General features: G+C 37.4%; 2 protein-coding genes across 3 annotated transcripts in view; one reads left to right on the plus strand and one right to left on the minus strand.

The window, feature by feature from the left end:
* Positions 1–527: 527 nt before the first annotated feature.
* LOC149811518 (uncharacterized) lies at positions 528–5,962 on the plus strand. Its single transcript, XM_089993553.1, has 9 exons — positions 528–620; positions 1,379–1,480; positions 2,240–2,381; positions 2,480–2,737; positions 2,808–3,930; positions 4,034–4,263; positions 4,354–4,427; positions 5,209–5,300; positions 5,528–5,962. Exons 2-9 carry the CDS (start codon positions 1,437–1,439, stop codon positions 5,566–5,568), a joined length of 2,004 nt encoding a protein of 667 aa, XP_089849679.1. The 5' UTR covers positions 528–620; positions 1,379–1,436; the 3' UTR covers positions 5,569–5,962.
* A 4,269-nt stretch (positions 5,963–10,231) lies between these two features.
* LOC149811519 (ubiquitin carboxyl-terminal hydrolase 5-like) overlaps positions 10,232–17,604 on the minus strand; it is a 71,748-nt gene continuing 64,375 nt past the window's right edge. The window contains exons 12-14 of one of the 2 annotated variants that reach the window (XR_016428610.1): positions 10,993–11,266; positions 10,661–10,892; positions 10,232–10,567 (exon numbers count right to left, since the gene is read on the minus strand). Coding sequence is in view for 1 of the 2 variants with exons in the window: in XM_089993808.1 (XP_089849934.1) it covers positions 10,713–10,892; positions 10,993–11,266 (454 nt within the window). In the remaining variant the exon portion in view is untranslated. Of the gene's footprint in view, positions 10,893–10,992; positions 11,267–17,604 lie in introns of both variants that reach the window. The other variant, XM_089993808.1, reaches the window with a different exon arrangement.

Below are 17,604 nucleotides of genomic sequence, written 5' to 3' on the forward strand. Positions count from 1 at the left end.
GTTTTTTAAAGAGTTATCAATAAGTTTACTTGGATTATAATTGAGAAAAAGTATTTTCTTAGTTATTTTTTTATTTTCATAATTGATTAGCATTATTCAGCTCGGCTCCTTTCGGTTTAGCTTGGTTTGTGATGCAGTAAACAGTAGGGTCTCTCATGTTGAGCCCTAACGGAAGACAACATAAAGACCAGTGACCAGCCCACCGTACGTGTTCGGATCTACATCTACTAAAGATGCTAACCGGTTCGGACCCGGCCCACAGGCCCAGATCAATTACTAATACTACCCCAAACAAAGGGGTATTGTCGTCATTTTCTTACTCCGTTAAAAAGAAAGGCGGTAAAGATGCCTGTTTTGGAGGAAGCCTTTTAAATGACGCCCCAGCCTGAGAGTCTCATGGAACTCTTCCTCTCTTCCTCTCTCTCTCTGCAATTCCGATTAGTTCGTGGAAGGGAGAAGGCAAAACCCTAGCTTTTCGGTGAACTAACGTGCGAGGAAGAATAACGGAGGGGGAAAGAGCGGTGGATCTTCGCCGGGATGTTCGTTGAGGCGCCGTTCGGGAGAGATCGAAATCTTGTTTTTTTTGGCGTTTAACCCAATTTAGGGCTTCGGATAGGCCGGTAAGGATCCGCGTTCGGTCCTGAATCCTCGGGTTTTCGTCTCTTGAGAATATTTAGGCAAGTTTCCTATTTTTCCGTTTTTTATTCTTTTTTTTTTCGACCGATGAGATCGTTTGGTTTGGTTTGGGGTTTCGCTGGCTTGTTTTTTGGTTGGAGTTTTATTCTTGCCATTTTGATGGAGTTTTTTGGGAGCTAGAGTCGAGAATATTGTCAGATTGTTGGTTTTTTGGTCTTAAAATCTGTTTTTTATGTCTTGTTCTCGTTTTATCCGTTTTGTATCCGTCGTTTTTTTTAGAATTAGGTTTTCTCGTCTTTTTTATCAACTTGTTATGCATTCGCGTGTCGTGTCCTTTTGCGGTGGTTTTTTTGGGCAATAGTTCGGATTTTTTTGGAATTGAAGTTTGTTTTCGTAATCGTGTTGGAATTTTTCGCTCCGGGTTTGTTCTTTATGATCGTTGCGGAGTTGGATTGAAAGGTTCTCGTTTTAGGGAATTAGGTGGAATAATTGGATATTTTTCTTTGTCTTTCTCCCTTTTTTCTTGTCAAATTCTGTTTTTTATCGGAGAGAAATAGGGAATTCATGTGCCTCTAGTTTTAGATTTCTTTGTGCAATGAAGTGTGGGATCGTTGTGATCAGCAGAGCTTTAATTGGCTTCTTCCGCGCTCCTTGTTTCGCTTTCTACCTTGTACTTCTTGTATTTTTTGTCCTTTTTTTATAGTGAAGTATTATCTGAATAATTAAAGTTCATATATTTCAGATTATATGGTCTCACCGTTGGAGTCACATTTATAGAAAATGGTGGTGAGTGGTAAAGGATGCAGAATCGTGAAATCTTTCCCTTAACATCATTACAGATCGGGTAATTAATTAGTCTTATTGTGAAATAGTTCTAACTTTGCCGCTGTGATATCTTTGTCAATTAGACGCTATTTTAGTTTGTAGCCCCTGATTTACATGTAATTCGTATTGGGATCTTTTAGATTTTGACTAAGACTGTTGGTACCAGATGACCATTATGTTGATGTTTTCATAGTTTCTCTGTTATTTTGTTATTTTTTTCCCATATGTAATAATAGTTGAAAGTATGTTGATAACTGTGGAGACTCTATGCGTACCCTATTTTTTATTGCATCGGTTCGTGATTCATGTTGCAACTGCAAATAGAACCTGGCATCTTTCTTGTGGAAGTTAACCTACCGACGGTTGACTTGCGTGATATTTTATATCCAGTTGAACTTATGGGAGTATGCATGTTTGATAATGTGTGGTGGTGTACTGTACATCATTTCTTGGTTCCTTATTTGTATTCTTTTTAGAGAGAGAAAAAGGGAATCCTGTAGCTTGTATTGTTGCTACAAATTTTCCTTGAGTTTCCCTTTGAGAGGTCTCTCTCTCTCTCTCTCTCTCTCTTTTGGGTGATATGCGCTTATCTATCATCCATCCTTTCTGTTTATTTCCTTCTCTCTGTGTGTGTGCGTGCAGTGTTCATCTTTTCGTGTATTATAGCACATCCATCTGTATTTTTTCTCTCTTCGTGTGTTTGTGCGTGCATGTGTTCTGTGTTTCCATCTTTTCCAGTATTCTAACATGTCACCCTTTCTCACTTTCTCCATTGCAGGGATATACAATCTCATCTTTCTAGAACCTTCTTATACTTTGCCACTGAGAGCGATAAACTTTTTATCTTGGTTGACAACCATCCATGGTTGACGACTAGACTATCAAAACCAAAATATGTGTGGCAATACTTGGTTGCTAAGGTCTGATATTTTTAAATATCTCTTTCTTGTGCTTCTTTTATCTTTTGTCATGGTCAGAAACATGAACTATCTTATTTTTCTCTATTTGCTATCTACAGTACCGGGAATCTCCTTTTTCCAATACTAGGGCAAGGCATAATAGCAATCTGGAATCAAGAAGCAACAGTAGTCCTGAACTTATTAATGTGGTTGAACTGAAGAAGCCATACAGATGGTCCCCTGTCATTGATGCAGCAAAATGGCGCAAGGCATCCTTGTTCCCTCAGATGGAGCTATGTCAAACTTTGCATGGATTTATAGTTTTTGAAGTGGCATGGAAGGATGTCTGTGGGATTAATTACCTGAATGAGCTTCAGGTATATGTTGTGCAAGATGCTTGGTGTTTTCAGAGTTAACTTTATGCTAATAAATTTCTCTTTCCTGCAGACGGACACAAATCTTGCTTTGGAAGTAAAATGCATGAAAAAATGGGAATTCCACACGGTTGAACAAGCATCTTCTTGCATCTCTTCATGGTTCTCAGGAACTGACCCGGAGACTAGCTCATTTGCTTTTAATCTAGAGCAGCTATCCGATCAAGCTGCTTGTCTTAGCTGCCATTCTGTAGGGCCCTGTCAAGGTTCATTATTTCACGTCAGAGCATCATCAGGATCTCTCAGACAGGATGTTGGTCCTGATTTCTGTGAACACCTTACAGCGACAACTAAATCTTCTAATAGAGGACAAATATTTAATGAGAAACTTTGCTACCGAAATCATACATTGGTCAAGCGGAACGGTTGCGGATGCATGGCAGACCACCTCACTCAAGATTCTAGGGTGAACTTGGACATTGATTCAGTCCAAAAATCTGTTGGAACTAGCAACCAATGTGGCATAGACTCTATAAAATCAGATGTAGGTTTTGATGCAACTCTTTATGGGAATTCTTTACTCCAATTTAGATTCACTGACCATGACCTTCCGTTCAAGCTAAATCAGATAATTACTCCAAATCTGAGGCTTCTTACTTTGCTAGAGCTGGGGCTTCCTGCTTGGGTTATTTTCTTTCAGTCCTATCCAGTGTTCCGGAAGTTTTACCGCCCATGGATGAAGCCTTTAGTGAGGACTCTTTATGTTCTGATGTCTCTCGTGACCGTCCTCATTGCATCCTATGATCTGTACAAGAATGTTCCTGTTTTCAGGGCAACTGCAGCTCTGTTGTTTAAGCCACTTTTTGACTGGATAGAATCCTGGGACATGATTTCAAGGATTAAGTATGTTGCTACAATGCTTTTCTTGCATCATCTTGGTAAAGCTATTGAGCGTTTTTTATCAACAGTGAATTCTGTCAGACCGTTTGTGTCATCATTAACAAAGCCTTTTATGGATCCACTACTTGAGGCTGTAGATTTTCTCTTCCCTGTTTGGAGTACCATTGTTGAGACATTAGAGGATACATTTTCTTCTGCTTGGATGATTCTGGAGGTAATATATGTCACAGTGGCCGATATGGTAGGGCTTTTACTCTGGCCAATCCAGTCACTTCTTTCCATGATTTGGACCATCGGTATGCCTTGAATTTTGGTTCCTCTCTTGTTGTTTGAAAACTTTTGTGTTTCTGATAGCTTTGTTGTATATATTGATCGTAACATGGTTGTTTATCCCTGCAGCAACTTCTTTTATATATCCTTTGTTCTGCTCATTGTGGGAGGTCTTAACGACACCCATCCGTCTGCTTCTTGCATTGGCAAATTATACAATGTTGCTATTCACCAACCTTTTCCAATTGCTGGTAGATATCTCTTCATTTGCTTCCAGCACTTCATCTGTATCACAGGCAAAGGCAGCCTCATATGAGGTCTCAATTTTGCAGGCTCTTTGGGATGTCCTTTACTCACAGGTTGCCAATTTTTTTTGTTTATTCGTTTACTCAGTCTTTGGATGACATATTTTACAGCAAATTAAAGTTGAATGTGTTTACCATCTACAGATCTTTCGTGCTGTTCGGAGTATATTAAATGGTCTTGTTGCATTTTTCGCATCATGTAATCGCCATAGGCTAAGGTATGCATGATCTTGTCCTTCACAAGTGTTAAATAGAGTTCAAATTGTAAATTGTCATGTTACCATTCTCATGTTTGGAGGCAACATACTTCTCTTTCTACTTTAGTCATCTGAAATCAAGTTCCAGTAGTACCAGCAACTGCTTCTCCAGCCCCCTCATTTGTTGCTTAATTCATCAACGAACATAATTGGTTAGCATTAGGGCAGATATTGTTTTCTGGCTAGTAGCATGTAGTGTTCTTTTTAAATATTAGTTCAAGTGGCTGATCTAGTGTTCTTATTTAGAGCCCAAGTTAAGAGAACGCTAGGCATGCAAATATGTAAAGAAAAGTTTCAGAAGAAATTAGGAGAATCTTTTAATTGCACAGATATGGATGAAACTTTTTCATAGTCAAGCACTTCAGATGTGTCTTATAGGTTGCCAATTACCATGAGAAATGTTAGTTTGATGTTTCTCCTTGGAATCTCCTCACTTCCCGTGTGAAATGATAGCCTGATATTTCTGCAATTTGACGTATTCTATACTTTCAGTATCTCTGCTAATTTTTGAGGAAAATTACTTGAAAATATGCAAGGTTATACGAGTGAGATTTTTTTTACCAAGGATAACTATGTGAAGGATTTCTCTTATCAACCATCTTGTTGTATATGGGATTGAGTTAGTTGAAATGATCATGCGTTGGACACAGTTCCCGTTCTCATTTACTGTTTTAATGATAACACTGCTTGTAGCAACAGCAGATAACACACAGTGCTTACATTTGCTGGTTTCTCTCTGCAGTATCTACAACCTTATGCAAAGGTTTGTCCTTCAGCTTTCAAGAATGCTCCAAATGGATCCACACTCTTGTCAACATCAAGGAAAGACATGTGGTATGCCTTTCTCTTTCCCTTTTGGTAATTGCTTTTTTCTTGTTTTCTTTAAAACTAGATGGGATATGTTTAAACGAGAGTTTGAAGAGACGATCTGCATTGTATTCTTTTGATTCAGTTTGTTTCTTGAGTAGCTTTGTGTTAGTCAGCTTGCTCAGAGTCATTATGACTCTAGCAGGCAGCAACATATACAAGCTTACCAGCTGGAACTTGGCCTGATGTTTTAGGATGGTGTCATGGAGAAGACCATGCTTGCAAATTAAAATGATGATGGGAAATTTTTCTTGAAGTGAAGAGTTGTGTTGGAGTTTCTGCCTGATGCGTAATCATGTACATTACCAAAGAGACCAGCCATGTCCCGCTGGCCGATTACAGGTTCAAATCTTGCAAAAGCTTGAGGGCCGAGCATCCTGCAAGCCTGCTTCCCAGTCTTTGATGCAGAAAGAAGTGTATATTCTTCCTCCTCTAGGTCAAAATTTCTTCCTCCCCCAAATGTTTCATATTCTTTTGTAATGCTTGTGCAGTCGATTTAGAAGAGGAACAAAGATGTTCCATGCTGCTTATAAAATCGTGTAAAGTAAATTAAAGATCTGGCTAGGCTCTGGCTAGACCATCACAAAAAGGATAGTGTAAACTCGGATAGTTGTCAAATGTTGCATTTTTTAAGACAAGATATGGCTGATCTCTCTCTCTCTCGTGACCAGTAGGACATATTGCACTAAAGCTTGATGAAATAAAATTTAAGTTTTTTATTAAATTAATTTAATCTAAATCATGGGTTTTTTTGGATAGTCCAAGGTGTAATAAACCCTTCAACCACACATTGCCTGCAATATTTTTCTTTAACTAAAATATGTTTACCAACTAAATATGTGGGAGTAGGTGTTCCTGGTGTGCTGTAGAATTGCTCTATATTAGTAATGAACTCCCACTTAATAGAAGCTTTAGATTTTCAACTTTTATTAACTTTTTTTGTTAATCAGACCCTATAGATATGATCTATAAGCATTATTTAGTAGAAAAACAAGTTTTGTGTCGTGATTATAGCATGCAGGTCTTAAGACCTTTAAAAATCAATGGCTCACAACGTATCAAAATTTTATGACTTAAAAAATCATATTTTTATGTCCAAGAAATATGATCCAAAGCATGATTCCTATCAAATAAACTATGTTGAATACATCTTAAGGTCTTATTGAGAAGGGTGTTTTTTTTAAAGGCAAGCTGGGGTTAGGCAGATCCCCACAAGTTATTATTCAATAGTACCACTGGGATTTTGAACCTGCAACTTCCTACAGCTCCTACCAACCACGCCGAACCCCTGTTGGTCCCAACATTGATTTCTAATACCTAGGAATAGGTGCTCCTGCAGTATCGTAGCATTACTATATATATATATATATATATATATATATATATATATATATATATATATTGGTAGCTGCGAAATGCTTAGGTACTAAATTGGTGGTCAATCCCGTTGGCCGTCCATCACGCATAAGGATGGCCACGTGCAAAAAAAAATAGTGCCAAAAGGGCAAGTTTTTCTCCCAAAAGGGCATTAGCAGCCACAAAATGGTCGCTAATGATCAAAAGAGCATTAGCGTTTTTGTTGCCGTTAATGTTTATTTTTCTACCCAGAGCATTAGTAGCGACAATTTTGTGCTAATGCGCCTTTGGTGGAAAAATTCATCAAAAACATGATTTTTTGTTTTGTTTTGTGCTGGTCATCAATCAATGCGCAGGATGGATGGTGAGTGCGTTTGACCACGAATTTAGTACCGATGGATTTCGCAGCTATTGATCACTATATGCTTGAGATCTTTGTGCTTATAAAAACCCTCCACTCTTTCTTATAAAAAAAACCCAAATTAAAAATTGACACACTAGCCGTGCTTAGGCTGTTTGAACTTGGCTCGTTCAGAAACAACTCTGTTCAAGCTCAGCTCGAGCCGAGCTTGGCCCTAGTTTTGTCTATTCTAACACAAAAAAAAGGTACATATTCGAAAAAAACTAGGTTATTGTAAAACGTGAAAAGTGTTGATGGGAGATCCGATCCTGCACCTGTGTAAAAAGAAACCAACACCTACCCATTAAGGAGACTTTGTTTTGGCAAGCATTTTATATATACTATTTCTAACAAGCTTAATCGGCCTTTTCAAGTTTTCTCAAGTTTAACGGCTTGAGCAAGCTCGGCTCATTTACTTTCACGGACAAGCTCGAGCCGTGTTCAAGCTAGCTCAGTTGGTTGTGCACCCCTGACACCATCCACAAAGACAGACAGCAACAAAAGGCAAGAAAATTTTCAAGCCAAGTATGAATCTTTAAGCACCCTTGGAAATTTTCTACATGAAAGACCACCCTCAAAGAATTTAATGCAAGAAAATAGACCAAGCATACGTTGACGTTATGAAATAACCATAAGATTCAACTCCTTTCTGTGGTAAGCTAAAGAAACTGCAGAAAAGACATGATAGAATCTTGCACTGAAGCCTGAACATCAGTGTCTACTTCAAGAGCTTCTTGTCCAAGAGCGTACTCCACAAGATGCCTTTGTGAACTTAATGGCATGAGAGCATGAAGAGGAACAAATGCCAGACTTTGGAGAGGGGATGCAGGGGAAGCAACATTTTCAACTTGATGTCAGGCCGCAAATCATATTCCAGCTGTTCAAAAATTTGAAGACTTTTTAAAGAAATCACTTCAAAAGTCAAATGCGAACGTGACCATTGGATGGGTTTCTACTCAATGGCCTGCATGTCCTTAAAGTGACAGAAGAGAGGTGGGAGCATAATCCCCCTTATATATATATATATATATACAACAACAACAACTACGCCTTATGGTGCATACTCACCTTTGTTTCCGTAGATCCAGCCACCAAATGGTAAATCTAACCATAAAGATGTGTTTAGCGTGATTTATTTTAGTATATTATTAGGTTCTATAGTGTTTAATACACCATAAGATTTCAGATGGTGAAAATCATCTGCACAATTCATGAAAATAATAAAGGTGGTTTAAAAATGGTATAAAACATCATATTTGAGTAGACTTTGGCACATGAAAATAATAATTTGATTGTGCTAAGCATGATCCAATGGTTAAATTTTCATTTTGGAGATTAGAACTATGTAAATCAATCATGTACCGTAAGCTACGGTGATAAAGAACCATTGTAGAAGCGCACGCGTGTGCGCACACACACACACACACATATATATATATATATATATGGAGAGAGAAATTGGTAGCTGCTCACATGTTAGGTGCTAAATGATACATGTTAAATGGATTTTTCTGCCTTTTTGTTTTTTTTTCGCAGTTCTGACCCCATAAATGCATTGGGCATGGCCGATTTACGAGGAATCCACACCTGGATCATATGTTTTCGATAAAAAAATGATATTTGAAGCCTCAAAGATTTGGACCCTCGATTTTTCAAACCTTATAAAAACCCACCCATGAGTCATAATCAAACGCTTCAAGAGTTGATCCCTATAAAATCAAGTACATGTATGACATTTGTACGGTCAGAATTTATATATATAGATAGATAGAGAGAGAATGTGTGAAAGAAGGGGATGGTCCTACCCCTTTTTCATCAAGTCCCGTTAGCACCTTCAGAAAACCATACTTTCAAGTATTTTTTGCTCAATATGTATCATTAGATGTGTTTATTATTGTTTGCTCAATAGAGAAAATGTATTTTATTGAGATTTTTTATGCTCAGATGTATATTTTAAAGAGGTAAAAAAATATGGTTGATATTATTCTAAAATTTGACAATAAAATATTTACATTTTTACATCAAATCAATTTTAAAAAAAGTATTCAATAGTAAATAAGCAATGATAACTACACCAAACGGTTCAGATCAAGGAAAACATACTTGTAAATAAGATTTTTAGAATGTCCTAATGGGACCTAACAAAAAGGGGTAGGACCATCTCCCTTTTGTCATGTATATAATAATTGGTGCTATTCATAACACAAACTATTGTGTTAGAAATCATAAGTTAAGTTTAATTGCTCAATCTGAACAGATTTATGTGTTAAGCATGGTTTTTTTGCTCAGGATTAAACCTTCAATTGTGTTATTTTGATATAAAAATGTTTTTTGTACTTTTAGCAAATTGTAACTGTTGGTTTTTTAAGCCCTTTAAGAACCTTCTTACATATCACAATCACATTATTCAAATCTCATATTCTACTAAACAAACCTTGTAGCTCACATTCATAAGGTCCTATTTACAAACAAAAAAAAACTAAAAATAAGAATGAATTTTTTTTATACTCAATAATTATGTGCCTTCAATGGCACCAATATTAACCCATATATAAAATTTGGAAGAACCAGATGAAGCTTTTATGATCAAAGCAAGCAAAGACTATATATTCAGTCAAGTGTGTTCTACCGAGGGCTTGCCGGAAGCCATGGCACATTTATATTTCTGTCTGGATCACGGCCTTAATGCACATTCTTCTGTCTGGCCACTACACAGTGTTCTGCGCAGTTTCGGTGGAGGGCGGAATATATAGCCTGGTTAAAGGCCTGGACCCTTGGGCCTGATAGATCCAACTGAATTTTCCCACCTATCTAGTGCCCACCTCGTACTATCAGTTCCGACACCTACAATGACCTCGGCAGGTTTTCATGCTTTTAGCATGAATTCCAAGTTCCAAAGAAATTCATTATAGCCCCAAAGGGGTTTAGCATAGTTGGAGCAGGCCTCTGGCTGTCATACGGTCAGTCAGAGTTCGATTCCTGTGGGTGCTGGGGGCAAGGGTCCTAGCCTCGGAGTTTTACGCCACCGGGACAGCAACTATGTCTCTGCACCCTGGTGCTATTTCTTCATGTTATAGATGAATAAAGACATTCATTATAAACAGCTCCCGTGTGGCTTCACCAATGGCACATTAACACCATATCAACTAACAGAGGCTAGATAAGTTTTCCATATAAATAATTTGAGGTCTTTGCAGTATGTGATAAACGGTAAACCATCAGAGAACAACGTAACAAACAACCTCTTCTTTTTTCTGCTAATCTACAAGATAGAGATACATCACATAAGCTACAAAGAATAGTAGAAAAACTGAACCCTCACCATGCTTTTAAAGATCCACAATCCTTCAGAAGACACATGCACACGCCTCCTGCCTTGGTAATTGGCATGTGCAACCTCTGGTATGCATCAGCTAAACAACATATGCATCCACATGTGCCGAGCATGATCAACAGGCATGAACTCTTGCTGATGGCTCTGCATGGAACACCAACCTTATAATCACAATGGATGTCAGAACAGCAGAATAATAATGCCTTCCACAGCCAGAAAGATGTAGCAGGTAGATACCAGATTAACTTTTTCCTTCCCTTTTAAGGATTCTCAGTCATTCTGCATTGCTCTACTTGCAAGAAACGTTCTCCTGCCCGGCGCAAGACTGGGCTCCATTACAGATAGACCCGGCTTCTCCCTTCACTCTTCTGTAGAAAAGCACATAAGCAGCAGCAGACTTCACCTCTGCCTCGGTTATCGGAGAAATATGACTGTCATCAAAGTTATACCACCTGTTTTCGTCAAGAAGCTTCACAATGAAAGGCCAAACAAAACATAAACATAAGAATCAGTAGAGAATCTTTTGTTAAACCAAGCCATTAGCATGCTGAGAAATGATTTTGAACCACCTTAATGTGTGCAGTATAATGACCACTTCCCATGCCACCGTAGTGATTGCTCAATGCATAGAGCTCGTAAAGCTGGCGGCGACCGCTGTTCTTGTTAGCTACGTAGTTTGTCAAGTCAAGGTCGTGAATCGGGAAGTTGACAAAGTTTTCCAATTTATGTTTCACCGATCTGCTATAAGAGAACCTCTTCAAATGAATCACTAGCACTTCAGGAAGTCTCCATAGATCCAGCTTTTTTCTTGCCTGCCTCCTTTCCTTGCACTGCGGACAGTACCTTCAGGAGAAAAGAAGAAAGACTTTGGGCATGATAAACCAATTCAAATCTTTTAGAATATAGTATATTGAAGCATGTTGGGGCATGTTCTCACTTTCAGCTTGCATGCAAAAAAAAAAAACACACATGTAGCTATTATCTCTAGTCAACCATACAAAGTTCTATTTTGTAATGAAATATAAAAAGTGCACAAACATATGCCACTATGGGCTTACAAGATTACAAGAATGTGCACAAAAGAAACAAGCCACTTATGGGCCAACAATACACTTTAGAACATAAGCCACTTATGGGCCAACAATACACTTTAGAACATAAGCCACTTATGGGCAAGAGCACAACTAATAATAAATATAAATATTATTGAAAAAGATTAAGCATTAAAAAAATATGGGAAAGACTCACATATTTATAGAGATTACAAAGGACTTGAGAGGCTAGCGAACTAGCCGTTGGACTAGTTAGTCCAGTGAATAGTTTGACTAGCCGTTGGACTAGCCCCAATGGCTATAACAGCAGAAAATATAAAAAATAAAAAAGGAATAAAAAAAATAAGTGCCCCTAATGGGCACAACCTATTACATAAAAGGAAAGGACTAAAATACCCCTAATGGGTATTACCTATGTCACATAAACACGGCAAAACAGCCCATGCACCCGTGTCAACATGGCCCGATATGGGTACGGGTACCGTGTGCCTGGTACGTGTTGGGCTTGTGGGTTGGGTCGGGTCCAACTAAGACCCAACCTGACACCCCAAGTCTCTTTTTTTTTCTGTCGAAACCCGCCCCCTTCCCACCCTTGGCAGCAAGAGGAGGAGGAACGTGTTAAAATATATGTAATTCATATATATATATATATATTTATATATATATATATATAATACCCGATAGGGGTATTTCTGTCATTTCACAAGTACCCGATAGGGGTACTTGTTTTTCTTATTTTATTTTTCTCTTTAATTTTTGTAAAATATATTTTTTATTTTTTGTTTTTTTGCTCACACAAAAGGGGCCCCACCATGTAGTCGATGGGGCCCCCAACGGTCACATTTGTGACCGTTGGGGGCTCCCAACGACTACATGGGGAGCCCCCTAGGTGGCTCTCCTTTTAAGGCCTCTTGGCCCTCTCCCTCTCCTTCTCTTGTGTATAAATAGGGGTGAACCCCTCTTGTATTTTTCACTCTTGAGAGCTCTCTCTCTTTCAATAAGAGGCATTTATATTTTTATGTTGTGTTGTCTCTTGTGGGTTTGGGTATTATCCCTTCTTTGTTTGTTCATTAGTAAATGTTGTAAGTGCTTAGTGCACTCTTTGCTTTTCCGCATATTTCATTACAGAACGGTGGAGAGAGAGAGAGAGAGGAAGAGGTACTTACCTCCTCCGTCTTCGTTTTCTTCTCATCCCCATTCTCCTTCTTCGTAGAGAGAGAGAGAGAGAGAGAGAGAGAGAGAGAGAGAGAGAGAGAGAGAGAAACGGTGGGGATGGGAGTTACGAGGTACCCTTCCCCTTTTATAATAAAAGGGGGAAAATATCCTCTTTTTTCTTTTCTATTTTTTTTAATTATTTTATTATTTCATATATTTAAAATGATATATTCATTCTTTTATTGAAAAATGTTATATATACATAAAACATTTTATAATAAAAGGAGAATGAAAAATCTCAAACTTCTTCCATTTTGTTTTAAATATTCATTTTACCTTTTCATATATTTAAAATGACATATTCTCTTCTTTCATGATATATATATATATATATATATATATATTACAGTCATGTCCCGTATCCATATTTTTCGAATTTTCCATGTTGTACGCTTCGTACCCATACCCGCACCCATGTGACATAGGGTATTACCTATTACAAATACAAAAAATTATATATATATATATATATATATATATATATACACATAACTATATGTATATATATACATACACATTATATATGTATATAGCTATGTATATACACATATATATATACAACTTTAACACTCCCCCTCAAACTTACGGTGATAACACTGAAAGTTTGTCAAGTAAGAAATGAAACCGGAGAAGATGAAACGCTTTCATGAAGAAGTCAGCCAACTGAAACTCCGATGCTACATAGGGCAATGTAATAGTCTTCTTTAAGTACCCTTCACAAACATAGTGGCAATCTATTTTGATGTGCTTAGTTCTTTCATGAAACGTATGATGGTCAGGTATGTAGATGGCGCTTTTGTTGTCACAACATAACTTCGAAAGTGATTACATGTACACCCCCATGTCTTCTAACAGTCTTCTCAACGACACGATTTTTTATAGCGTGGTAGCCATGGCATGGTACTCAACTTCTGTTGATGATAAAGATATTTTTTGTTGCTTTTTACACTTTCAAGACACCAGCAAGTCTCCTATAAAAACATAGAAATAAGTAGTTGAGCATCTATCATTGGGATCTCCCTAGTCAAAATCAAAATATGCAATTAATTCAAGTAGAGAGGAAGAAGATAATAAAAGTCCCTTAGAAACAGAATTTTGCAGATATCTAATAATTATCATCACAACACTTATGTGCATAGTAGTGAGAGAGTTTTGTATCTAGGTGGTGGGTCCATATACACTTTTCCTTTAATTCATCATTTAAAAAGGCATTATTGACATCCATTTGATAGATGGGTCAATTCTTAATAGCAGTTACTGACTCAAAGGTTTCATCGTAATTTGTGTCATACTCTTGCTACTAACCTAGCTTTGTATCTTTCTAAGGTACCATCACTTTTGGTTTTACTTTAAAAATCCATCTACAACCTATGGTTGTCTTCCCTTTAGGTAGGTCTCCTATTTTCCAGGCTTTGGATTTCCTTAAGACTTGTAATTTATTTTTCATGGCACATGTCCATTCAGGATAATTTTTGGCTTGGTTGTATGAGGTAAGTTCAAAATAGAAAAATATCTCTATATTGAGGAGAAAAGGATTCATATGATACAAATTTATTCGATGGTCTAGGGACTATCAGACCTTCTAAGGGTACTTAGTTTTTTATCTTCTATATTAGAGTATCTTTTGAGTGCATCGAGTTGCATATCATCTCCTCTTCTCCTATATTGGATAACTATAGGTTCACTACCTTTTATGTCATTATGTACACCACCTTGGATATTGGATTGAGGTTTTTCTTCAATATCATCAATACTCAAATATTCATCACCGCTTTTAGTAAGCAATTACAAAAAAGAATACTCATTAGCTTTCTTAAGCATATTTTGATCTATGTCACATGGGTGCGGCACTTTCAAAAAACCTGGGTGCGGGGGTGCGGCAAAAATATAAATAAATATATATATATATATATATATATATATATATATATATATATAAAGTCCAAAAGTTGGACATAAATGACCCTGGGTGCATTGACTGCACCCAGGGTCAGGTTGATCGCATCGGGTGCGGCACCTAGTTGGAGAATCCCTGTGACATATAGGGCAAAAAAAATTCTTGGCAAATTTTTGTTAAGTTCGAAAATTGGACCAAAATGACTCTGGGTTGGCCGCACCCAGGGTCAGGTTGACCGCACCCGGTGTCGCACCCACAACCTGCGTCGCGTCGACGCAGGTGCGGCACCCTACTAGCCGAATCCCTGTGACATAGTTTTTGATCAAAGAAACTTTTCTTTTCTATAAATAATACATTCTTTAAAATATAAAGTTTATCATTTTTTAAATCAATTTTGGTTTTCACCGTAACCAAGAAAAACACAAGGTATCTCCCTAGGTGATAGTTTGTCATTTTTTGTTGGTAAGCACAAAACATTTGAATCCAAAAAGTCCTTACTCTAGAATAATCGGGAGAGATTTTGTAAAGTTTTTCATAACAAGAGACATTTTGAAGTTTGGTGGAAGGGACCCTATTTATGAGATATACATCGGTAAGCGAGACCTCAACCCAAAATTCTTTTAGAACATGTTTAGAAATAAGTAGAGTTCTAGTGGTTTCTACTATGTACCTATGTTTACTCTTGGCCAATCCATTTTGTGCACAAGATCATTGGTGAAAAATACCATTGGTCTCTAAATATTTTTGAAGTCATTTGACATAAATTCGCCCCTAAATCAGAGCAAAAAATAGAAATATTGGTTTTGAATAAGTTTTTAACAAGGTTGTACAAAGTTTTGAAAGTTTCAAATACTTCATATTTGTGCCTAAGAAAGTAAATCCAAGTAAATCAGGAGTAATTATCCACAAAAATCATATAATAAATATAACCACCTAGGTAATTAGCGTCAGACCCCACACATCCGAGTGTACTAATTCAAGTGGTCTAATAGTGAAAACGGACCTCTCTTTAAAGGAAATGGCTTTCATCTTTCCAAGATGCAATCGGTGCAATAAAAACTTTTATTATATCATTGGATAATTTAAATGTGCTAGGATGTCCTAGCTTTTGATGCCACAAAAGTATATCCATTTTTTGTACATTGTAACAAAAAGTATCCTTGGGAATAATGAATTGATCCATGTAATAAAGATTTATTTTCATACGGCCTTCCCCAATCTGTTTCCCGGACTAGAGATCCTGCACTAAACGTCGGTCTGATGAGGAGATACTACAACCATGGTCGGCTATTTGAGAAATGAAAAGAAGGTACAAATTAAGTTTTCAAAAAATTCTAACTTTAGAAATAGAAAATTTTGAAATTTTCAATTATTTTTATGTCAAGAGAGGAACCATCGGTTGTATAAACATTAGATCTACTTGAATTAACCCCACAACCAAAAAATAAATAATAATTGGAGACACAAAAAAAACACTGAAATCTAAGAACCAAAAAATCTTATCGAGAGGTGAGGAGGATATCGCGGAACCCATGAAGGAAGAAGACTAGCCTTTGAGAAGCGGTTGTAGGGCCTCCACCAATTGGGACAACGTCATGGTTCCAACGGATTTGGAATCTTCATTGGTTTCACTCTTGTCCTCTCGAGAAGCGTCTACCGTCACCACCCTCTTCTCATATTTTCCTTTGAATTTAGGGCAATAGAGCTTGATGTGCCGCGATCCCCCACAATTATGCAAATAATCTTTTTCCTCCCATCATCATATTGTGGCCTCCCGAAATTAGGTTTAGAGAAGTGTAGAGGCCTATATGCATTTGTATTGGCACCAAGCCTAGAGACAGCCAAAACATTATCCTTGGTCTCTTTTGATTCAGACATAGTCTTCAATCTAGTTTCTTCTATGCATACTTTGGCTAATAACTCATGCAAAGGTAGAATCTTCTTACGATGGATGATGGTGACCCAAATGTGTTCATACTCGGGCTTAAGACCCTTCATAAATTGAAAATTTTGTTTTTTCAAGGATTTGGTTTTTCCTTTGAAGAGCATCATTGGATGAATCCCATATAGGTTTCATTTTTGCCATTTGATCCCACAATCTTTTGAGAGTGTCATAATACTCTATAACGGTCGTATCCCCTTGTTTACAATTATGGATGTGATCACCCAAGTCTCACTTGTGTGCAGCATCCTTTTGGGTGTAGGTTTGTTTTATGAAGACCTATGTATAATCGGCTCTTTCATATTCAAGTATATTGGCACAAGGTTCTTCACACATCCCATAAAAAGGGAAAGAACTTTGGCATGACCAACTTCTCACTCTTTGTAGGATTTCTTGTATTCTAAGAGAGCCTTTTCTCTCTCACTTTATTTAAGAGTTTCTTCTTTGGACAACCCATCTTCTCCCACAATAGATTTAGTGAGAATAGGTTGAGGCTCCGGTGTGGAACCATCAACATATTGCCATAAGTCCTTTCTAACCAATATTATTTTCACCGTGGTGGCCCACATATTGTAGTTGGTCCCATTGAACTTGATGGGAACAATCGCTACAATTTCTTTATCGGCCATGATGAAGAAGAGAATAAGAAAGAGTATAAAGGAGAAGAAGAAGATGGAGAGCTTTCTGAAGCAACGAACCCTCAATCACTCGAACCACCTCCACGAGATCTCTGTTCACGTGATCCTCAACTTCAAAATCCCAAAGGCTCTAATACCATGTAATGAAATATAAAAAGTGCACAAATATATACCACTATAGGCTTACAAGAACATGCCCAAAAGAAACAAGCCTCTTATGGGCCAATATACTCAAGAAAATCAATATAAATATTATTGAAAATGTTTAAGAAATATGGGAAAGACTCCCATATTTATAGAGATTACAAATGACTTGAGGGGCTAGCCAACTAGCCGTCAACGGCTATAACAACAGAAAACATAAAAATAAAAAGGACAAAAGTGTCACTAATGGGCACAACTAGTGTTGTTAAAAGTGTGCCTCAAGGCGCACCTCG

Source organism: Nuphar pumila, chromosome 17 (assembly GCF_984573655.1).
Source record: "Nuphar pumila chromosome 17, dmNupPumi1.hap1.1, whole genome shotgun sequence".
Taxonomy (NCBI): domain Eukaryota; kingdom Viridiplantae; phylum Streptophyta; class Magnoliopsida; order Nymphaeales; family Nymphaeaceae; genus Nuphar; species Nuphar pumila.